The following is a 23,804-nucleotide window of genomic DNA, read 5'->3' as shown; positions in this document are numbered from 1 at the left end:
TTTACAAAGCACCAAGGATACAAAGACAACAAAAATGATCTTTGCCCCTCAAGAGTAGTCTATAACTCTTCAACATTCAAGAATATCTACTGATTATTCATACTTGGAAGCACACTGATGACCCAAGGAGATCCCAATAACCTCTGACTAAACAGACACAAATCACAAATTTTGTGTGGTTCTACTACATTTTAATCTTCATTACTATATTTCATTTAAAGTAACCTCATCTATACCCTTCCATGTAGCTTTACCTAATGTAATCAAAACAAACTACTGAAAACTTTCAAATAAAAGTTACCCTGTTGGAGCTGCAGTTCTTTAAATTCAAGTTGAAGTTGCTCACTTTCTTTTTCAAAATCATGATTTAAGGCTTCTCTTTCTTCTGTTAAATGACGGACATGATTCACATAATTTTCCACCTAAAACAGAAGCAGTAGCCATCATTGAACACATCTCTAAGACATTTTAAAACCAAAATAAATCAGTCAAATAAGCTGAAGAGAGGAGTTTTGATAACTGTTGTTTCTCATAGCAAGTAGCACCTTCAAATACTTTACCAATCTGTTATTTCACACTCCACACCTTGGTGAATGTCTTTGTTAACTAGAATATTAAAAAAAAATCACCACTAAGTGAACAGTTTTCAGGTGATGAGTCTCACTAAAATTGGGTTATTAGGTTGGTTCTCAGTTAACAAAATCCTTTGTTGAACCCAGACCATCACAATTAAGGTTGGAAGATATATTAGTGGGTATGTTTTAATTTAATAGATGGGGAGAATGAGCTTTAGGGAGGAGGTTCAGTTATTTTCTCATGATCACACAGCTAATATGTACCTTAACTCAGGTATTCTCAACTCTAACTCCAATACTCTGTCCATCAGGCAACTCTTCAGTTCATACTCCATGAGCAAAGCTTTCAAGAGCCTAAGGTGGCTTCTACAACTCCATTTTAGTGGAGGTGATAATGATACTATGTAGAATCCTGTGAAGTGTTTTCATAGAATCAGAATTGGAGATTTGGAAGGAATTTTGGCAGTTCATCTCTGAAAAGAATCTCCACTACAATATTCATATCCATGATCTCATTTGAGTTTCACAATTCATCTGATAGATAGCATAGTGTAATTTTGTTATTCATGATATTACCCTGCACCAGTGGGTAGGGCTTTTCAGGTACAAAAACAGTCCTTCTGACTGGGAACATGAAAGATTCCAGCTAAGGTTTCAGTCACTGGGTAGCACCCAGAGACCAGTGTAGCAGCTGAATAGGATTAGTGCTCCAGATCTGATTCTTAGCATGGTATGAGCAGAAGTAATTATCTAGTATAATCTGAGTTCAAGAAGATATAACTCCCATTCCATGAAAAAAAGAAATGGCAACAAAGGTAAAGTACTAAAAATCAATTTGAAAGTCAAAAGCAATTTTAAGAAAGCTAAATGAATTGTAAGGAAAGAAGCAAGTACTTCAGTGTTATGAATCAGGCACTGTGTAAGCACTTTACAAACATCTCATTTGATTTTTCACAATAACCTTGAGAAGTAGATGCTATTCTTATCCCAATTTTACAGTTGAGGAAACTGAGTCAGACAGTGATTAAGTAACTTGTCCAGAGACACAGCTAAGTAATTGTCTGAGACCAGATACGAACTCTTGTATTCTTGACTCCAGGCCCAGGATTTTATACACTCAACAAATATTAGATGCAAGAGTCCCAGGAATTCATTGCTGTCTGATCTGAAAATTATAATTACTAGTGAGTCAGCAGAGACATCCATTTATACTGAGGATGTATGGCCATACTCTTCTCCCCTTCCCTTCCTTATTAAATACATTGCAGTTATACTCTAAGTTAGTTACAATGACAAGTCTATTCCTATAGAGTCTTTCCCAGTTAGGCAGGGTTGCAATGGTAGAATTCTTTGACCAACTCTAAGTTGTGCAGGTTACATATAGGATCATTTATTACAACCAGAAAAATATAGGGGCATAGTTGATATATATTCCAGGTACCATGTGGGGGAACTATAAAAAATGGTATTCATTTATAAGACTAGTAGGGTAAGATGACAGAATAAAGAGTTATGTTGTCTTTTTGATCACGAACAGGCCAACTGCCATGTAGACCACCTAGGTAGAACCCTTCCTGAGTTTAGATTCCAATGGCATAGCCTTTAAGAACCAAGGATCACCTCCATACCACTCTGCTATCTGGGTAGAGATTTTAGGTGCCTCACCAGACTGTTCTTGACTTGCAAGTCCTGGGCCAAGTGCTACCAATCAGCCTCACTTTTATGTAGCCTTGATCACTGAAAGAGTAGTTTATAGATCAGTGTAGGTGACTTCCAACTGGACTAGGTCTATGACTAAAACAGCAGTGTGGAAACTCAACAATGAGAAAAACAGAGAACATTTCCATGGTCCTACTTGGTATAAAAAAGCATATTCTGATAGCATGGCACAGTATATATATTGGTAGGAAGACCTTGTTCAACTTCCACCTCTGATATGAACTATATAACCATAAAACACTTATCCTGTGCCCACAACCTAAAATGGGGAGACTACTGTCCCTTCTGAGTACCACCCTCTTTAAAGGTTATTAAGAGAACAAACTGAACCAAGTAATGGGATTGGGAATACCCCAAAGAACAACAACAAAAGCCTCTTAATCTTTTTGAGCCTCAATTTCATCATCTGTAAAATGTAGATAATACCTATAGTTGTGAGCACCAAATGAGATAATGTGTATGAATCACAATGTAAACTTTCCTGCACCATATAAATGTCAGTTTATGAAAATGAGCAGTGGAGAAAGTTGTAGAAATTGTGTTTAAAAAGAAATTCAACTAGTTATCAAGTAGCCTTTACTTCTAAAGGGCACAGTTTGTATGCTGACATCTGTCATTAGACTGGGGCAGTATTCAAGGAAGAGATGGACTTCTTTACAGTGAGATCAGTGGAAAGGGCAGAGTAAAAGCATAAGATACTCAGAAGCATGATCAGAGGTGGTGTTAATAAAAATACCAGACTCAAATGCCTTCTCCTCCTGATTTTTTCATCCTTACAATATTTCTTGAATACATCTCTTCCTCTTGCAGGCTCAAGTGACCACCTGCCTGATTATTGTAATAATCCCCTAACAGGTCTTTCTGCCTCTACCTCATCCTTCACACTGCTGTGAAACTTATCTATCTTCTTTACCCATGACTTGGATCGTGCTATTCAAGCTGATTATCTAAATATGGGAGTGAGTCCAACATTCAAAGTAATAATGTCTATAAAAGATTAAATTTTAAAATATGGACTCTCCTTTGTAGTTAAACTAATGAAGAAATAGGTCATTTCAGGGCAGGAAAGTGGCTCAGTGGCTAGACAGCCAGGCTTGGAGATGAGAGGTACTAAATTCAAATCTGATCTCCCACACTTCCTAGCTATGTGACCCTGGGTAAATTACTCAACTCCAATTGCCTAGCCCTTACTATTCTCCTTAGAACTGATACCTAGTATCGATTTTAAGCCAGAACATAATGATTTTTTAAAAATTGATCATTTCAAATATGTTTCACAATACAAACCTGCTAAAATAATAATACATTTCTTGAAACAACTATGAAGTTTATTTATGGCAACAGAGAAGTACTTTGCAAATAGAATCCTACCTGGAAGCTGTTATTTTTTAAAATGAAGAAAATAAAAGTAGTTTAAACAAATTATAAACAAACATAGGAAAATAGCTCATGTAAAACAGTAAGGCTATGAAAAGAATAATTCTGTACTACTTTTTCTTACTTCTTTCATTTCTTCTGTGTGTTTTACTCTAAGTTCTTCCAAGTCTCTAGAAGCAGTTCTCAGCCTATCCTCACTATGTTGGAATAAACACCAGACATAACAAAGCTGTTCTTCTGTAGTAGCAAGGGAATCAATTCCTTCTCTCTCAAGATAATGAAGTATGTCTTCTAACCGAACATTTTCCTTGATGAAAGGAAAGTAATAGCACAAATAAGATTTTTAAGTTATAGCAATTTGAGCTACAGGAAATCTTGAATGTATATATCATGGGATTTGTTCAACTTCTGGATTGTTAAATGTTCATAAAGGCCATTTCCTAACTTTTACTCAACTAGTTATAAAGATCACTGGAATTCCTTCCCCCTCTAAATGTTAATAGCTATTGATAAGCAGTTGAATATTGAGCTATATAATGCCAAATAAACTGAATGATGAGATATATATCTCATTCTATAATCCATTCTAATGGCTTCAATTATCACATAATCAATATGTCCAACTCAGAACCATACTAAGTAAGTACTTGAAAATACTCCCACATTCCTTCTACAAAATAAATTTACATATTCCTAAGACATTATCCCTGTAACTTCCGCTCCTCCCTGGCCTATATGTATACTCTTCCTCTATTATAATGTAAACTTACCAAGGGCAGGTTTGGATTACTGTTGATTTTGGGGGGAGGAAGGAGTATTTGTATCCCTAGCACAGTATCTAGCATACAGTAAGCACTTAAATGATTTTTCATTTATTCATTCACATATTGTTCATTGCAGTCAAAGGGCTTACTCAGTCTTGATCTCCAAGATTCCTTTTGAATAGAAATTTATGGTCTAGAAATGCAATATGTTGTAACCAACTAGAAGATAGAGTTTTCTACCTTCTATCATTCCCATACCTTCCATTCCACCCTAATTATTGTCATACAATTGTACTACTCTTTACTAACAAAATGCCAACTTTATATAAATTATGGTGACTTTCTAAATCATCCCATTCGCTGTCTAATGCTTATACAGAAGGTTCTACCAATTATTTTTTTTAAGTTGTGGAAGGACAACACTATGTAACATGGCCCTTTGCCTAAGTAGGCAAAAAACTAAAGAACTTCAGTTTCCACACCAGCCTTCCAAGGTACCATTTTAAACTAATCTTCCATTGTTTTCTTCTGTTATGAGTAATCAGTCCTTAGTAATTTTAGAGTTGAGTTTTTTGCCTTCTCAACTGAATTGTAAACTCCTCAAGAGCAGGGACAGAGTAATAAAGGTTAAAAAAACCAACTGTACTTCAAACTTCAGTGAGGCAGTTAGGGTTACACCTCATTATACAACATTTCTCCTGACTAAGTGAAAACCAAAGTTCAAGAAATAGAGAATATGCTGCCCACTACTACCATGCAGTAGTCAAAGAAGAAATAAATACTGTAATAGCATGTCCTGGGGGCTAAACCAAGGATCAAAATCATAATTTTGACAGACCCTGGGGTCATAGATTTACTGAGAGTAGTTCCTTTAAAGGTCATCCCATCCACTGTCTCCCCAATTTACAGACAAGAAAATTAAGAACCAAAGAGGTTAAATGACTTTGCTCAAGGCCAAACTAAAAGTGGCAAAAGTGGGATAGGGCCTTCTTTCTAACCCACCACTGACACAAACAAATATATAATTCAAAACTCACACAAACATTAAAATTCTATTAGAATGTGAGCTTGTTAAGAGGAGGGACAATCTGGATTTTCCATTTGTACCTCTAATCTTTAACATGGTGCTTGGCACACAAGAAGCATTTAATAAATGTTTTAGAACTCATTTAATTTATTCAGTTTTTATTCAGAATTCAAAACTCTTATATACTCTAGATTCTTCAATTTGTAATCATTAGCATTTTATCTAGAAACTGTAAAAGTAGAAAAGTTTCCTTCTCCAATCTAAGATTAGGAAGAGGAAGCTGTATAAGCATTATTTTAGTTTTTTCATGTAACTTTGGCTGAAATTCAACATGAAGGTATCTTTTTTGATTGGTTCTGAAAACTAAAATAACCAACTTATCAGTTTTCTGAAAATTAAAGAACTAGAATAAACAATTGCTTTTAAATGTATTTCCAAAAAATGATGGCATTGGTCTGTGAAGATTACATATAAAGGTTCTAACAAACAGGAAAGTACTTTTTTTGTAGAAAAAAAATAAAGATTTCCTAACTAGTCAAATCCACTGACTTCAGTTATTTACCACTCCTACTAAGAAAGACCAGGCCTATATTTATCAGAGCTCTCCTGCCCCAGAGGGATACATTTTCTGATATTCCTTCCACTAGTTTCTCTTGGTTCAATGAAAGTAGTGTTAATCTCTAAAAGTAAACACGAAATTTTATAATTACTAAATACAGGCATTATCCCCTAGTTTCAATTCTCATTCTGCATCCAATTTAAAGCTAGAATGTGTTTGATGATGAAAATAGCATTCAAAATTAGCACCCCAATAATATATCCTACATAACCAATTTGTAAAGGAGTAAACTTATTTCTTAATACAAGCACTAAATAACAGAAAAATGCAGTTGTTTTTCTATATTTTTCTAATACATTTTGGCTTAATATAATTTAATGTTTGTATTTACCAACATGGACTTCTCCATTTTAGTTTCTAGTTTACCCAACACAGCATCACCGTTATAGTGCAGAGTAATAGAGAGACTGTTCCAAATAATCCTGGGGATATGAAATGGGAAATAACTGGCTACCCACAACATGGCAGCAGGAAAGCCGAATGAGACAGTCTATGAGTTTTAGGGGTTGGAGCTCTATTAATGATCATTGAAAGTGAACTATGGTCTGAAGAGGTAAAAAAAAAAGGCAATAAGACGGATAATAAGGCCGGAAAAGAAGTCACAAGATTGCAGAATAATCTAGATCTACTGCTGGAAGGGGCCTCAGAATCCAGCTAGTCTAAGTCTTTCATTTTACAGATAGGGAAACTGATCCAGGAAGGTTCAACAGGGAGAAAAAGGGAAAAAAGTAGGGAGTGGGGAGCTGGCAGAAGGTTAGATTAAGGAAATGAATAAAGACAAAAGATATCAAAATTAAACAATTTTGTAGGGGCAAATTCAAGGCCCGGAAAATGCAGGCTAGGTGGCTTCTAGGGCCAATGGCACAAAGTGGCCACGGGTCTCTTGCTTGCCATCCAGCAGTGGCACAAGAAACTAGGACCCCAAAGAACCTCTCCTTCCTCGGCTTCAGCCACCCATCTCCGCGGGGTGTTACCAAGAGAGGTCCCGGTTCCCTAAGCAAGCCCAGACCGAGTTAAAACCCTATACTGAGCAGGTCGGGAGGGCTCGTAGTTCGAGCATGCGCGGGCTCGAGGCACGAGCGCGCGCAAACCCCTACCCCCCCCCAGAAGCCTGGAAGGCCTCTCCTCACTCACTCAGGATAATGGGGGTGTGGGGAAAGGGGTAGGGAGAAGGGATGGAAGACAGGGAAAGAAAGAGGAAGAGATAAGAGAAGGCGGCTTTCTCTCCGAGCTGTCGAGGCTGTGAGTGGGTCTGGCTCGGCAGAAAGGCTGGAAAGCCCCCCTCGCCCAAGTCCAATAGAGACTCCCGGGAGGACGATCGATGACTCCAAACTGCTGCGGCCGACTGGCTTAGCGGGAGTCATGGCAACCGCTCCAGGCCGAGGGCTCGGCAGACGGGAGCCATGGTTACGGCGCACACCATTGGCCTTGGAGGGGGGGGCTTTTCCGGTGTCGATGGAGGCGGAGCGAAGGCATAAACCATTGCCACGGGGGGGGGGGGGGGCGAAACAGCTAGGTCAAGTGTAAGAGAACTTTGGCCCAAGCTTTGTTCCGGAGGGGGTGGAGCCAACGAAAGTTACTAGGGGAGGGGAAGGAGACCTTCAGAGCTCACCAACACCAATAGGTTTTGAAAGGTTCTAGGATTTAGGGATGGACATTCAAATCTCCAGTTTCTAATTAAACCCCTTATTCTGACAGATGAAGAAACGGAGGCCGGGGAGGTCATGACCAGCCCCAGGTAAGTATGGCGCATAGTCCGCATTGGAACCCAGGTCTTCTGACCCCAGATTTCTTCAGGCTACCACGAAATGCCCTAGAAGGCTGTTGATTCTGCCATAAACAGGTTTTTACAAATCCTAGGTGGTTGCAAAGCCCGAGGTGGCATGATTTTTCAAGTCTGCAGGTACAAGATGGGAAAGGTTGGCTAGCAATGGATGACAGGCTGGAGTGCTTCCAGTGCTGGGTTACTGCTGGCTTTTTTTCCAAGGCCTCCTGGCATGAAAATAACTTTAGTGCCAACATAGAGCAAGCTGGCCAAGTTGGAAAGGCTTTAAATAAGAACATGCTTACCAGGGTAAGGCTTAACTGGCCATGGTGATTAAGAGAACTGGCAAAAAATAGGGGGCAGCTAGGTGGTTCAGTGGATTGAGAACCAGGCCTAGAGATGGGAGGTCCTAGGTTCAAATCTGGCCTCACACACTTCCTAGCTGTGTGACCCTGGGCAAGTCACTTGACCCCCATTGCCTAGCCCTTACCACTCTTCTGCCTTGGAGCCAATACACAGTATTGACTCCAAGATGGAAGGTGTAAGGGTTTAAAAAAAAATACAAAAATGCCCACAGTGACCACCTCCACCCAGTGAATGCAAAAAAGTGTGATTGTCTTGGGTAATTATTTCTGAGGTTTCTATAACAGAAAATAAAAACACAAAACACTTTTAAATCTCAAAAGCATTTATTAGAGATTGAGATAAGACAAGGCATATATGTATCACCTACATGGCATTGGAAAGCTATTGACAATAAGTACAGGTATAGTAATATAACAAGAATACTGCTGTTTTACTGGAAAGCTATATAGCTCTATCACATCAGCACTGCAAAGCTCTTGTGGAATTGAAATGGTATTGTTTATGTGGCATTATAAAGGTGGGTGCTCTTTGCTTTTGGACAACTGGTTCCTTGGACAGTCCTTAGGTAGTCCTTAGGTAGTATGCCTCCAAAGCCAGCTAGAGGCAGACTCTAATCTCCTTGTCTTTAGAGGCATGAGGTTTAATGAGTTTCAAAACCGTACTACCCTCAGCCTCATTGACTTTTCTAGGCCATTATAGAGCTAATGCATTCATTCATTCCACAAATATTTACAAAGTTCTTTTTTTTTTTTTTTACAAAGTTCTTTGAATCTTCCTACGAACCATTCAACATCCAACTGGTCCTTTCAAATACGTTTTATCCATTTCTCCCATTTTCAGACTGTACTTTTGGAATGTTATAAGTACAGCAACACCATTAAGCACTGAGTATTACATACCAATTATTCAGTACAGTAAAGGCCCAGGTTTTTTGATTGTCTTAAAAACAAATTAAACTTTTGATATTCTGCTTTCTTGTTTCTGTTGTCCTGTGAGTGTTGGATAGGGACCTAGCTATGGAATGGAAAAAATAGGAGACAGAGTTGAGATGAGACAAGATGGGAATGATCTTAGGTTAAATGGATAGGAGAGAGGAACAAGATCAAGAAATTTGTTTTTTGGGGGCAGCTGGGTAGCTTCAGTGGATTGAGAGCTAGGCCTAGAGACAGAAGGTCCTAGGTTCAAATCTGGCCTCAGATATTTCCTAGCTGTGTGACCTTGGGTAAGTCATTTAACCCCCATTGCCTAGTCCTTACCATTTTTCTGCCTTGGAATCAATACATTCTAAGATTCTAAGATGGAAGGTAAGTATTTTAAAAAGAAAAAAAAAATGTGTTTCTCCTGCAGGAGATGTGAAGAATTATAATGGTGAGTTGCACACAGTAGGCACTTGATATGGAACTTGTTATCTTGAAGAGAAGGATTACAGTCATGATGGCTGTTCTGAAGTATTTTAAGCACTGTTTTCTATAAGAGGAATTTGACTTATGTTTTATCCCACAGGTCAGATCTAGGAGCAATAAGTAGACACTTAAAGTTAGCAAATTTAGGCATGACAATAGAAAATGTTTCCTTAACAAATTAGAACTATCCCAAAGTGGAATGGACAGTGGTAACAAGTTCCTTCTTGTTGGAAGTCTTCAAGAAAAGCTAGCTACCCACTAGAAGCAGGTTTTGCATGGTATTCTTTTTCAAGTTATGAGTCATCAAGGTCCCTTCCAACTATGACATGGTGTGGTTCTGTGTACAAGGGATATCATTGTCCATTAAGCAAATATGCTACAGGAGGAATAACCTAACAGAGGAAGCTTCCAGTGTCCTGGGTGCATGTAGAATTTATAGAAGTTCATAGGAAGAAATTGCATAGTAAGAAAAGGCAGAGAGGGATAGCTACACCATTGTATTCAGTCTGGATTGAGGTCTGAGCATAACTGCATCTCCATCCAATCCTCTTCCTGGACTTGCTTGCTCCTTTGGCAAATGGGAAGATTACCAGAAGGTTGCTGGGTCAGAGCTGCTAAAGTAGTTACTAAGTAGAGGAGAAATGGGAAAAGAGGTAGCAAATGTGTTCAAGTTAGTTTCATAGTTATGACTGGGCTTAGGCAAATAGACAAATGGAAGAAGTGTTAGCTTATAAAAGATGTGACAAGTGCTAATTGGAGGTGGCATGAGATAGGGTGAAAAGGTATAATCTGTTCTACTAGTAGGATGGAGAAGGGATGGGAGAGCAAGCAATGGGAGGAATCAAAGGCCCCTTAATTTTGGAAATCCAAAATGAGGGCCATTGGCCCAGTGAGGTCTGGACCTGGTGTCTTTACACAGGCTCTCACCCTCCCTGCCTGGAATACACGCCTCTCTGTTTTCCACCTCTTAGAATCCCTAGCTTCCTTCAGATTCTTTCTGATCAGCAACAACAGCTGGTGCACCCTCCAGAAACTTGGTTTATATTTTATATTTACTTACATGTGCATATATTGTTTCCCCCCTAGAATAAAAGATTTCTAAGGAAATGAAGCTTTCATTTTGATGATTATATCCCCAAGATCTAGAATAGTACCTGGCACAGAGGAGTTGCTTATAAATACTTGCAAGTTGGCTGAATCCCAGTTAGGGGGAAAGGATATCTCCGAGTGTGCTCAGGGCATCTTCCAAGGGACTCTTTCCTGGTCCCACAAAGGAGAATATAGTGCTTTGCATAATAATAATAATTACATAGTGCTTTAAGATTTACAAAGGGCTTTCCTCACAACAACCCTGTGAGGTAGGTAATACAAGTATTATCCCCGTTAAAAAAAAGAAAACTCAGGCATATAGGGGTTGAGTGACTTGCCCAAGATCACTCACACTCAGATTCTATGACCAGAGTCTAACAGGCAGATGACACAGGTAGGTAATTATAACATATAACATTACAGAAAAAGTGCATAATAGAGGTGCAAAATGCTATGCAAAATCCAAGAGGGAAGTCCTGTTATAACAGAAGTTTCAAGGAAGGCTTTCTTGATGTGATGGCATTCACACTGAACTTAGTCTGAACAAAGGCAAAGGTTTTACATTTTAAGTTTGTAGAATCTTAATATTTTCCTTTCAGAGAGCTCAATAAAAGCTTTGGGAAAGCAGCCAACATAGAGCCTGCCTTCACTTTTTTAAGAATCTGGGTTAAAATTATACTTTGGAAGAAGCAGTGAACAGAAACGGTCATCTAATCTTAGGTCAACAACAGGCAACACCAGCAAACTAAGATTTAAGCAGTGTGTGGATGAATTACTTATACTGACTCATATTGACTTGATGGTCTATAGTTAAGGGGATGCTGAGCTAAAATGTGGTTTTCTTTCCTCTTATCACAGCAGCTAAGTAACCTATAACTAATCTGTCAGTTAGTTATTAATCCTCAGCTAGCCAGTCATCCCTCTCCTGAAAATGCCATTTTGTGCCTCTGTGCTCCAGTATCAAACCTTTTATTGGCCTATGTATATAGCCTCTTTTTTCTACTACTAGATTTTAGGCTCCCTGCATCCTGTATTATTATTCCTCCTAAGTATGTGATACCTGATAACAAAGCCTTGCACATGGAAGTTGCTCAATGTTTTAAAAAATTGTATCTGAGGGTAGCTAAGTGGCACAGTGGATAGAGCACCAGAGCTTAAAGTCAGAGGACTTGGGATCAAATATGACCCTAGATACTTCCTAGCTGTGTGATCCTGGACAAGTCACTTAACGCCAGTTGCCTAGCCCTTGCTGTTCTTCTGTCCTAAAATTTATACTAAGGTAGAAAGTAAAGGTTTAAAAAAAAATTCTGTGATTTCACTGGTGTAGGGAGCCCCCTGGCTGTGAACCTCCTCCTTTTCTGTTAGTCACGGAATATTCCCCAAAGCATAGAGAGATAAAGGAACTTGCTTCAAATCTCAAAGCCCAGGTGTGTCAGACCTGCCAAGACTCGAATTTGGTTCTCTAAGCCATCACACACTGTCTCTCAACTCACATTAATATCTGCTGAATAAAAACCCTTTTCTGTTTCCATCCCACAGAGCAATTTAGATCAGGCACAGATGTAACCTGGATAATTCCAGGCCATTAGTAGTCCCAAACTTTTTCACTTCACAAGTGGGAAGGGATGGAGAGATTATCAAAGCCCAAGGACTTTATTTACTTCTGAAGTCATTGGTTAAATTTATGACTACTGTTAAAGATTCATCATACTGCTTTGCAATTATAATTTAATTAATGAATAGATAATCCACTTAAAATTACCCTCTCATGGAAGGCTCAAATTTCCTAATTTGTGAAGCAAGACTTCAGGTTTCCTCAATCCTTTCATGTTCCTGAGATACTTGCATTTGACTACTATGAGCTAAATTACATACTAAATGCTTTAACTCTGGTAATAAAGTTACTCTGGTAACTTTAAGTCTGGTAATCCTGAACCTCTGCACCAGGTCAGTTTAGGGCCCAAGCCAAACTTTCATGATTCTAATAGGGCCTCCTCCTCCTCCCTAACCCACTCTAGCATGCAGTGGTTGAAACTAAAGGAGTCATTAAGTATCATTCCAAGGGTACTAATGTCACAGTTGCTTGGTGAGGCCAAAGGAGATGACCTTTACCTACCTGACTAGCTAAGTTTCTGTGCAGCACAGCCCAGAAGCACAAAAAGCTTTGTGCTGACAGTGTATGTGAAGGTACTTTACAAGGATAAAAGCAGTATTAGATGTAAAACTGAACACAAAACACCAACAGCTTTTGAGGTGTTGCGCTCACAAATGGACCCATGCAGGGAGAAAGGTACTTTCAAAATTAAAAGGTCCAATAATTGGAGAATTCTCATGTCTTGGCTCTACTAAACAAACATTGCCAAATGTCAATTACAATTGGGTTGTCTTTGTTACACACTGACCAAACTGTGACCACTCACGAATCAAATCAAATCCTTGTTTATAAGATGGATACCCTGATGAAAGTGTTTTTTTTTTTGAAGGTTCAATTCTCAGTTAAGCCATTTTGAAAACTGAAATGTGATGGGATACCACCATCAACCCATCAAATTAGTAAAGATCATTAAAAATTATTGAAGTCCATGCTTGTTGGGTGATACTATCGACTGTGGACAACCATCTGAGCTCAGAGTTCATTTTCCTAGAGATAATGGTAAATAAAAAATACAAGGAAAATATGGAAAGAGCTGTAATAAACAGTTCTATCAACAATTTAACAGTACACATGCCAAAATTTTTATTATTTTTTGCCAGTTTTGATGGGTATAAGGTAGTATCTCATCTCACTTTATTATAATAAATATTACTCACTGATTCTATTTTAAAAGCAACACAATTTTAAGTACAGAGATAAAGAGACTAAAAGAACACAACAAAAAAAATCACAGTTAAAAGTTTATGCACACAGATATGTTTTAATCAAAATATAGTTTGAAATTTGTGGTTTTATTTGGGCTTTTATTCCCTCTATCTTCAGATTATATTTTCTGACATTGTTATTTAGCTGGTAGTAAAATATTTTAATTAGAAAATGATAACCATATCCCCTTTATTCCTTTTCCCGCCTGAAATGGTAAGATTAGCTTTATAAACCAGAACTGGTCTGCCTTCATTTTCATTTTTAATGTGCATCAAATAACCATTAAATGACAAAAACCAAACCGTTTTGAAATTAAATATTCCCTTTCTACTCCAGCACTCTTTTTACCTTGCTACAGATTTTTCTTTTCCTTATAGAAGGCAAAAGATGATTTCCATTTCTCTGTACTACCCTTATTCAAGCCACTGTTCAGGTCACAACTTCAGATTTGGTAGACAAGCTCTTTTCCTCAGTTTTCCTCATTTATAAAAGCTATGTGTCGAGATTGCAGATTACTCACAATCTTTTCTTCTATTTCCATACCTTTTCCCATTTCTTCATCAGAGAGGGACAACTGTGTTTCTGAGTCTTTGGTTACAATAACCACATAGGACCTCCGAGATTCAAGGATATTAGCCACCACAACCTGATGACGATATGTCTCCAGAGCCTTCCGTGCATGATCAATGACAACCGTAGGGTCTGTCTCCAACTTAAAGGAAATTACAAATGCCTTGGGAGCCCAGTCTTTCACCAGAGGAGAAAGCATTTTTGGCACCAGCTTCATTGTTATCTGTATTGAAAAAGAAAAGTTTAATACCAAGGAGGAAAAAGCAGTTCACTCAAGAGGTCCCTGACAACAGAAACCAAAGGAGTCCAGAATGAGGTTTCTACTTATGTTCCTGCTTAAGACACTTCCAATTTCAGAGGTCCTTGGAATTGGATAGGACCTTCAAGGGTATCTAGCTTCACCCTTACTTAGTGTGTGAATACATAATATAATAAAATATAATAAATATAACAACATAATATAATATAACATAACAACATAATATAATAATTTAAAATGAAGTAGTTCCCCTACCAATCTCATCTGTTTATGTCTAGGGGATACAATTATTTTAGCATTACAATAAGAATTGAAGAGAAATGAGTATAAGATCATATGAGATCATTAAGGTCTGACAGAAAAGTCTAAATATAGAATTCTTATGATGTTTATTGTGAGAATGATAATGGTCTATGGGCCAAATTACACCCCTTGAAGCATATGTCCATAGAAGCCTGATACAAGATCAGAGTATAATTCAAAAGGTGTTAGTCCTATGCCCTATCACCAGTATGTTAGAGGTTCCATTAGACTTTACCTAGACACTTTCACCCTCCTATTCTAATCTTGTCTTATAAATAATTACAAAAAACTAATCAACACACCAAAGTTTTCAGCATGTCTTTCAGAGAGTATGCAGGCAGAAAACTGAGTATCAGAAATTTTTAATCCTCTCTTCTTGTATAATCATTCCTTTATTTCTCTGATTAAAAGAGTGGCAATGCTCAAGGTAACCTCAAAATTTCCATTTGTAGCAACCCTCAAGATGGACGTTATTGACCAACAAAACTTTTCCTGGGGAACTCAAAGTACATTAAAATTCTAGTTTTAACTGAGAATTTGTTTTCTTCATCAACACATATGAAACAGTAACATATGATCTTTAATTCCATGATGCCCTTTTAGTTTGCTAAAAATGCATTACGATTTAGAAGCAAAGTTATATATCCAAACTGGCCCAACTGTAATTCCCTGAGCTCAGGATCATTTCCTACCTCCAGCAGAAATTGTTTATCAAGGTTCTTATTGTGTGCTATCTCCTTTGAGAAGGCTTTCCTATGGTTGTGAGTGCATTTTCCCTCATCCTCAAATTATCGTGAATAAACTTATGTTGCCATGTGGTAGTACGTAAGCTTCTCCTGGGCAAGCACAGCTTTCCAGATTATCTTCATACCCCTAAAGTTGAACATTGTGACTTGAATGGAAGGTGCTTTCTAAATACTTGTGGATTGGGCTGAATTTTAAAACTGTCAAAGAACAATTAGGGGAAAACTAAATTAATTACCAGCATTCCCTAAATTGAACTGCTCTCTATTGCCACAGTGATCTTTCCAAATACAGATAACATGGCTAAAATTCAAAAGAAGGGAACAGGATCTTCATTATTACTTCAAAGATTGTATTTTCATTGGTGAGAATACTCTTTCGAAACATCTCTTGAGATAGTCTTTGTTGAGTTACACGTGAAAAAATATTCATCACCTGGAATCTAACCTGGTAATGACTCTGTAAACTTAGCTAGACTAATCCTTGGATGACAAGCCTAGTCTGTTCTAGGTCCATACTAAATTACAAGAAGCCTTTCTAGATAGGATCTACCAAATCATAAGATCTTAAGGAGATATAAAATACAGAGATAATAGCTGACTTCAGGCCAGCTATCAAATTTAGCTCATTTCCCTTGATAATTAACGAACCATTTTTCAATAGATCTAAAGTATTTACTCTGTTTCTCACTAAGCACTTGTCTCCTATTCAGCATTATCACCAGTTCCAATAAGTTTAAATATAATTTATATGTAGATGACTCCCAAATGATATACAGATCTAGTCATAGTCTCTCTACTAAGTTACTAGCCTTAAATCATCACGATGTCATTTGCTATTTTGAAATATATGTTCTCTAGGCATTCTCAAATTCAACCTCTTTCTTCTTACATGTATCTCTTTTCTAAATTTTCCCAACTTTGTCACTTATCTCTGTTTCTTGAGATCTCTCATGTCCTTCAAATATTTGCTTAAATGCTGTCTTTTACATGAGGCCTTCCCAGATCCCCCCAGAATAAGTACAAATAAGTACCCTGTTTGTATTTCTATATGTATGTCTATGTCATATATTGTTTTTTACAGAACCCAAATTCCTTTAAAGCTGATGTTTTGTCTGTATACTCAATACCTAGCACAATATTTAGCATATTGTTTGAAAGGTACATAGACAGGAAAAGAAAAAAAGGGAGAATGGACTTTAAAATATTCTAACACACACAAGATTCTCAGCAGTCATTAAAAGTGAGATTTGGCAGGCAGATCAAATTAAAAAGTTAGGGTACTTGAGTTTTACAGATGATACATGGAAAGGGCTTAGATAGGATCAAATGAGACAATGTTCGTAAAGCATTTGAGCACAATGCCTGGCTTGTACACAGAAGGAAGTAAAGAAAATGCTTATTCCCCTTCCCCTCCTGGCCCTCTCTACAACCAAGGAAATGGATACCTAGGAAATATGCAAAAATTACTTAGGAATGATTGAAAAAAAAAAAAGTCAGTTTTAGTGCCTGGCACATAGTATATGTAGGGTAATTAGTTGGTGTGGTGGATAGAGCAGTGCACTTTAAGAGTCAGGAAGACTGGAGTTCAAATCTAGTCTCAGACACTTACCAGATATGTGACCCTAGGCAAGTCTCTTAACCCTGTTTTTCTTCAGTTTCTCATCTATAAAATGAACTAGAGAAGGAAATGGCAAACCACTACAGTATGTTGACTAAGAAAACTCCAAATGGGGTCACAAAGACAGACACAACTGAAATCACTGAACAACACAGCAGATGCTTACTAAATACTTCTTAGGGTCAGGGAAGTGGCTCAGTGGATAGAAAAGCACACCAGGAGACAGGTGTTCCTGGGTTCAAATCTGGTTTCAAACACTTTCTAGCTGTGTGACCCTACTAGCAAGTCACTTAAGCTCAATTGTCTAGTCTTTACTACTCTTCTGCCTTGGAACCAATACTTGATTCCAAGACAGAAAGGGTTTAAATAAATTTACTATGGAGTCATGAATCTGAAACCTCAAAGTGAAAATAAGGAGTAAGTATGTGTGTATAGATCAGGGAACTGTTTAGCTCTCCTCCCCAGGAAATCTCACCAGAATTATAAAAAGATTTCTGATGTGGGTCCTCTAGGACTCCAATAAAGATATCAAAGACTGCTCCTCTTACTATTGGGCATCAGTGCTAAGAGAAGAGTTTGTCAAAACCCCAAATGTCTAAATATTGGTTAAACCCATTAGTTTAATAAATAATTTTTGCATAGCTTAAATGTAAACCTGGGTTCTGAATGGCTATGTTAGTGAAATACAAAAACTCAGGCAGGTTCCATCAAGCTAGAAAGGTTTTCCATTACATACCTGGTAATGGATCATCTACCCGTCATCTGAGAACCAGCCTCCCTAAGTTTGGTAAGATTTAACACTAGGTTAACAAAACAGTCATTTATTTTTTGGTCACAGTAATTCATGAAGGCTTGGATGGGCTGTCATCTATGTATACGGAAGGTGTGGTCAGAAGGATAAAATTGCAAAACCTTGAAGTATTTATAAAAAGATTTTCTGTCTCACAGGGTTGGGAAAGGAACTATTTGTTCTGATAAGGAAGACAAGATGTTAAGGCAAAGATTCACTAAAGAAATGTGGTTTCTTTAAGGAAAAAGAGAATTGCACAAAGAACTTGGATTAAATAAACTCCAATGTGCCCTACGGCTCCAACATTGTGATTATTTACCTAGGGTTTCCCTCTTTAAACACTGGCAAAATTTCTGCAGAACAAATCAGAAAGTTTGGTATGTATCTTCTGAAAAGGGGTTTTAGTTTATGGATAATATTTGAGTTATTCAAACCTAAATACTTCCAGGTCCCCTCCAAGTTCAAGTATGTTATCTAATCCAAGTCTTTAGTTAGGAGCATCCCTGACTATGCTGCTTTGGCAGATACCTCACAATTTGACCACAAGAAAAGTATAATTCAAACAAAGAGCAAGCTAGTCCATGCTCAGACAAAGGGGATGAAAAATCTCAATGGGGAAAAATAAGTCTTACACACCTGCAAAGGGCCTCCAGAGGAGTGGATCTTATGCTCAGGCATTTCAGAGGCAGGCACATAAAAATCTGACACAGCTGCAGCGAGGTAAAACATTGCACAGGAGCCTGCAAGGAAAAAGTGACAAAGCACAATGGATAGTGTCTAATTTGGAGGACAGGAAGGTGTGAGTTCAAATTCTGCTTCACACACGTCTTAGCTATATGACCCTGAGCAGGATGCTTAACCTCAGTTTCCTCATCCGTAAAATAGGAATAATAGCAGCCCTGTATCTCCCAGGGCTGTTGTGAGGATCCAGTGAGATAATAATTGACATGGGCTTAGCACGTCGCCTGGCACATAGTAAGCGTTTATATAAATGTTAGCGGCTATTTCTAAATGGGTTGGAGGGTCTTCAAGATCCCTTCCAGTATCGGAACTATGCTGCTACGAGCCGGAAACAGAGAGTCAAGAGGACAAGAGAAGTAGGCCATTTGCATGGCCAGCTGCGGGCAGGGCAGGGGGTGTCCCTCCAGGGGAGTCAAGGTCACCGGGCGGAGGCGAGGTAGGGCCTGGTCTCCGCCCCCCCCTCCCACGCACCTAGCGGCCTGAGCGCCTGGGCCGCGGCCTGCAAAAGGTGCAGGTAGTCGGTTAGGGTGGCGAACTCCACGGACAGGAAGTTGCCGGCGTCGGCGGCCTTCTGGTAGCTGCGCAGGGCGGCGGCGAAGCCTGGTAGTGAAGTGGCCTCGGCCTCGAGCAGCAAGCGGCTGCTGGGGACCTCAGCCTCACCCTTGACGGGCCGAAGCGCCGCGAGCCAAGTCTGCGGAGGGAAGCGGTGCGCGAAGGGGAAGGCAGAGCGCGCGCGGTGCAGGAACAACACCCCGTAGCCGGCGCTCAGGAAACTCTCGGCCGAGACTGCGCCGCGCCGCCCGCTGCTAAAGTTATCCAGAAAGCGCACAGTGCGTGCCTCCAGCGGCACCTTGGTGCCGCCCGATGTGACAAGCACCACCCGTCGGCCCTGCGAACCCAGCCGTGCGGCGAAACGCTGCATGAGCGCAGCGCAACGCGCCAAGCCGGGAGGCTCCGGGAATTCGGCGCCCAGGGTCTCTTCCGCCATCGGTCTGGACACTCACACTGGGCCTGCGCCGCCGCTGCCAATCAGCCTGAGCCCCGCCTTCCCGTCGCGGCCACTGCGCAGCCGCTGAGGGGGAGGAGCCCTGAGTCGCCTCGGTCGCCTTAGTAACGGCGGCGCAGCTGGGCGACCTGACCTGGGAAAGGGGCAGCTGGCGGGAGGCACCTCTGGGACCCCAGACAGAGTCAGTGGCGCCGCAGGAACCAGGAACCTTTTCCTTTAGCTTAGATCTGTCTCCTTCCACCCTCCTTCATTCCTCTGTTACATTTCCGCCAGGATTGAAGGGAACTGTAAAAGAATCCTTCTCAAATAGCATACTTGACTTTGGGTCAACCAGCCTTAGCTCGAAGATATTCAGGATAGGGAGCTCACTACCTTTCCAGGAAGTCCTATCCTATTCTGCTTTTGAACTGTTCTAAATGTTAGGAAATTTCCCAACACTAAACCTAAAACAATGTCTTTGCAATTTCTATCCACTTACTGCCTTCCAGGACCAAACAGACATGACAGCTCTTCAAATATTTGATTTCTCTTCTGAGCTTCCCCCCCCCCCCCCGCAGGGGAAACATGTCCCTAATTCCTCTAACCGATCCTTACAGAACATGGCCCCGACGAAAGTCCTTCACTCTTCTGGACACCATGGTGCTCCTGGAGTCTTGGTTAAACGAGAGTCCTGGGAGTGAAAGCAGATCACCTGGGTCAACCCCTTTATTTGATAAAGGAAATTGTGGCACAGGGAGGGGAAGGAATTCGCTCAGGGTCTTGCCGGTAGGGAGAAACAGGACCCCAACTTAAGGCCGGTCCTCCAACTCGAAAACCTGCTCTTTTTTCTCTGGCGCACGTGGACAAAGGGATCCCGGAACAACGGCCTAAGAGCGCCCTCTACTGTTCTGGGTCTAGTTGCGCGTGTCTGCATAGTGCGCACGCTCACTTCAAGTCCTTCGCATTTAAGCCTTGGATTGGGAGTGAACTGTCACGTGATGGGAAGAAGGCGTGGGCCGGGGGTTTTAGTTCTTGGCAACCGCTCTTTCCATTTCCTGGCAACGGACGCGCCGGCAGCGGCTGCGAAGGTACTGGCACCATGACTGAGATCTACCCGCTGGCAGTGCCCAAAGGGCGGAAACTAAAGTGTGAGGTGTGCGACGCTCCGGCCGAGCGAATGTGTGCGGCCTGCACGGTCACCTACTACTGGTGAGGAAGTCTGACCCCTCATTCCTGTGCATACTCCCAGCGTCACCCAGCTACTATCTAGACTAAAGATTTAAGCCCAGATCTTACGACTCCAAATCTGTATCAGAGTGCCTTGATTCTGTCTCGAGCCTCCTAACCCCCTGGAGAACCTAGGTCTGGTCCTAAGGAGTAGTGACAATAATAATAACTAACGTCAATTGTGTTTTAAGGTTCGTCAATTGTGTTTTAAGGTTCGCGTAGCATTTTGTATATATGTTAACTCATTTGACCCTCAAAACAAATCTGGGGTAGGTGCTATTATTATCCCCATTTTCCAGAGAGGTTTAATGACTTGCCCAGGGTCACACAGCTAGTAAGTGTCTGAGGCAGTCATCTTCCTGACTGTTTATCCCACTGGTACTATTCACTGGCCCCCACCTCACTGCCTATGCTAGCATTTCTCTATCACCTGATTCCTTATTCTTCTCCCCTCCCACCTGAAACAAAACTCGGCCCTTCCACCATTCTGTCTGGAATGGTATTCCATAAAGACGACATTCCTTTATCCTAAATCTTTTTCATTCCCACTCCTTCAGTTCATTATCGTGAAACCTAGCTTCTCCTCTGATGACAAAGCCTCATATGAGGTCCACCCTTTTCAGTACTGGCTGCACCCTCACGCATTCTCCTCATGAGGCTCATTGGTTGAGGCAGGGGAATTAAAATATTCCATTTCCCACCTGCTGCTTCTATATTCTCCCTCTACGCCATCACCCAGTAACCTCTCTTCCTCTGAGCATCATGCTGTTCATATCTACCACTCAATCAAAATCCTGTTAGCTGTTCTCTAACACCCCCCCCCCCTCCTTTTTCTCCCTTCAAGGAACTCTACATGGCTCATAGTTTCCCTTTCCTCCCCAACTCGAATACTAGAAGACTTCAACCTACATAGTGACTTTCTGCCAAATACCCTCACCCATCCAGTTCCTCAACTTACTCACTTCCCATGAACTACTCCTCCACCCCATCTCTCCAAACACAAATATAGGCATACTCTAAATGGAAATCCCACAATCCAGTCATGATCTATTGGCTTTTTATATCTGTCTCTACCTTCCCCTACAAAACTCTACTGTTCATTCTCATTATGATTTCTGATCCTTTGGTCCTTCAACTAGGCCCTGTCTTCTCTTTTCCATCTTGACCCATTCATGAGCCAATTCAATTCCATACTGTCTTTCTTGAATCCTTAGACCCATTATATCTGATTTATGTCCTGCCAAGCCTCAGCCTTGGCTCATTCCTACCAGTTTCTACTTTTACTCCCACAATTCATGCTACTGAGTGAAGGAGAAAATCACTCAACTATTCTGACTGAGGTCCTCTACAAATTTATATTACACAACCTCAATTGACCTTTAATTACTGATAGGCGATTTTATTTTTCCCTTATCAACTCACTACCCACTCTGCAGCAGCTCTTCTTACAAACATTTTCATCCTTCAAACCTCCATGGCTTTCCATTCTCTTGCCTTATATTTTACAGAAAAAATTGAGGTCATTTGCCATGAGCTCTTTTCTCCTCTCTTCCTTTTCTCCTATCATTAAGATGCCTTCTGTCATTCTCCTTCAACTCTATCTCATGTAATCAAGTGGACTTGCTCCTTACCAAGGCTAACTTACTTATTTTCAATCCATCCCATTCCATCCCCTTTGGAGGAACCCAATAAATTGTGTGCTTTCTCTTTCTGTCATCCCCATTTTATGAGATTTTAAATCTCTTCCTGTCTACTGACTTTCAGTTGCTTACAAACATGCCAATCCTAAGAAAACTCTCACTTGATCATTCCATACTGATATCTCATCTGTTCTTTGTAAGCTAAATTAGAAAAGGTCATCTATTGCTTTCCTTCCTTTAACTTTCTTCTAAACTCTTCCACCAAAACTGCTCTTTCCCAAGTTACCAATAATTTTTTAACTGCCAAATCTAATGACCTTTTTCATTCTTCATTCTCCTTGATCTTTCTGTAGCCTTTGGCCCTGTTGACCAACCCTGATACTCTCTTCTCTATTGATTTTCAGGACATCATTTTATCCTGGTTTTTGTCCTTATATGACTACTTTTCCATTCCCTTTGCCGGATCCTCATCCAGATCATACTCTATCCCCTTATGTGTTCTTTAGGGTTGTCTTGGACCAAGTCTTCTTTTCTCCCTCTATACCACTTCATTTGGTCATCTTATCAACTGTCACGGATTTACCATCTCTATGCTGATGATTCCCAAATCTACCTATGCTGCCTCATCTAGAGAATACAAAATGGCTTTTTTTTTTTGGCTTCCAGGAGCAAAACCAAAATTTTCTGTTTAGCATTCAAATCTCTTTATAACCTAGCACCTTCCTACTTTTCCAGTCTTTTTCCACTTTACATCTAGATATATACTCTTTGATAAAGTGACATTGACCTACTGGCTATTCTTCAAACAAGATAACACTCCATCCCTTAGCTCTGGGCATTTTCTCTGGTGATCTTTCTCCCATTTCTGGAAACATCTCACCTCTGCTCCAATTACTGGCCTCCTTGGCTTCCTTTAAAATGCAACTAAAATTCCATCTTTTTCCCCCAGAAAATTCTGTTTTTAATATGATATTTTCCCCAATTATGTGTGAAAAATTTTTAACATTTGTTTTTTAAAGTGTTGAGTTACAAACTCTTTTCCATCTAACCTTCCCTCCTCACACCCGATAATAACAATAAGCAATTTGTTCTAGGTTAAACAAACATGCAAAACATATTTCTACATTAGTCATAGAAAAACATTTCTGCATCGGTTGTAGAAAACTCATATAAAAAACCCAAAATGAAAAATAGTACGCTTAGATCTGCATTCAGACTCATTAGTTCTCTCTCTGGAGGTGGATAGTATTTTTTCATCATGCATCCTTTGGAATTGTCTTAGATAACTGTAAAGCTGAGAATAGCTAAGTCATTCATAATAGATCATTTTACAATCTTGCTCTTGTTACTGTGTACAATGC

The 23,804-nt window shown here is 39.9% G+C and overlaps 3 protein-coding genes across 16 annotated transcripts in view; 1 reads left to right on the top strand and 2 right to left on the bottom strand.

Annotated features, from left to right (window-relative positions):
• CCDC30 (coiled-coil domain containing 30) overlaps positions 1–7,498 on the bottom strand; it is a 156,228-nt gene extending 148,730 nt beyond the window's left edge. For 7 of the 10 annotated variants that reach the window (XM_007492928.3, XM_056795319.1, XM_007492930.3 and 4 more), the window contains exons 1-3: positions 6,413–7,498; positions 3,796–3,978; positions 302–422 (exon numbers count right to left, since the gene is read on the bottom strand). In XM_007492928.3, coding sequence (XP_007492990.2) covers positions 302–422; positions 3,796–3,978; positions 6,413–6,544 — 436 coding nt within the window. In that variant the 5' untranslated portion in view covers positions 6,545–7,498. Of the gene's footprint in view, positions 1–301; positions 423–3,795; positions 3,979–6,024; positions 6,354–6,412 lie in introns of those variants that run through there. The other 3 variants (XM_056795317.1, XM_056795318.1, XM_007492931.3) reach the window with 3 other exon arrangements.
• A 1,018-nt stretch (positions 7,499–8,516) lies between these two features.
• PPCS (phosphopantothenoylcysteine synthetase) lies at positions 8,517–20,455 on the bottom strand. Of its 3 annotated transcripts, none has more exons than XM_007492936.3 (3): positions 20,192–20,455; positions 18,487–18,590; positions 8,517–14,357 (listed from the first exon to the last, which is right to left on the bottom strand). In XM_007492936.3, exons 1-3 carry the CDS (start codon positions 20,196–20,198, stop codon positions 14,034–14,036), a joined length of 435 nt encoding a protein of 144 aa, XP_007492998.1. In that variant the 5' UTR covers positions 20,199–20,455; the 3' UTR covers positions 8,517–14,033. The 3 variants fall into 3 exon arrangements, with proteins under 3 accessions (XP_007492998.1, XP_007492996.1, XP_007492997.1); XM_007492934.3 differs by lacking the exon at positions 20,192–20,455 and adding an exon at positions 19,063–19,649; XM_007492935.3 differs by lacking the exon at positions 20,192–20,455 and adding an exon at positions 19,252–19,637.
• A 70-nt stretch (positions 20,456–20,525) lies between these two features.
• ZMYND12 (zinc finger MYND-type containing 12) overlaps positions 20,526–23,804 on the top strand; it is a 31,900-nt gene continuing 28,621 nt past the window's right edge. For 2 of the 3 annotated variants that reach the window (XM_007492937.3, XM_001381583.5), the window contains exon 1: positions 20,526–20,785. In XM_007492937.3, the coding sequence (XP_007492999.1) occupies positions 20,676–20,785 (110 nt within the window). In that variant the 5' untranslated portion in view covers positions 20,526–20,675. The remainder of the gene's footprint in view (positions 20,786–23,804) is intronic. The other variant, XM_016422544.2, reaches the window with a different exon arrangement.

This window comes from Monodelphis domestica, chromosome 4 (assembly GCF_027887165.1).
Source record: "Monodelphis domestica isolate mMonDom1 chromosome 4, mMonDom1.pri, whole genome shotgun sequence".
Taxonomy (NCBI): Eukaryota; Metazoa; Chordata; class Mammalia; order Didelphimorphia; family Didelphidae; genus Monodelphis; species Monodelphis domestica.
This window is presented reverse-complemented; position numbering and strand designations above follow the sequence as displayed.

Bases quoted from the DNA above. Each gene is read 5' to 3' on its own strand.
- PPCS (XM_007492934.3), bottom strand. From the start codon at position 19,579: ATGGCGGAAGAGACCCTGGGCGCCGAATTCCCGGAGCCTCCCGGCTTG. The intron at 18,591-19,062 runs GTGCGTGGGAGG...TTTTCCTTGCAG, and splicing joins CCAGGCGCTCAGGCCGCTAG to GCTCCTGTGCAATGTTTTAC. The intron at 14,358-18,486 runs GTGTGTAAGACT...TTTTCAATACAG, and splicing joins CCTCTGGAGGCCCTTTGCAG to ATAACAATGAAGCTGGTGCC.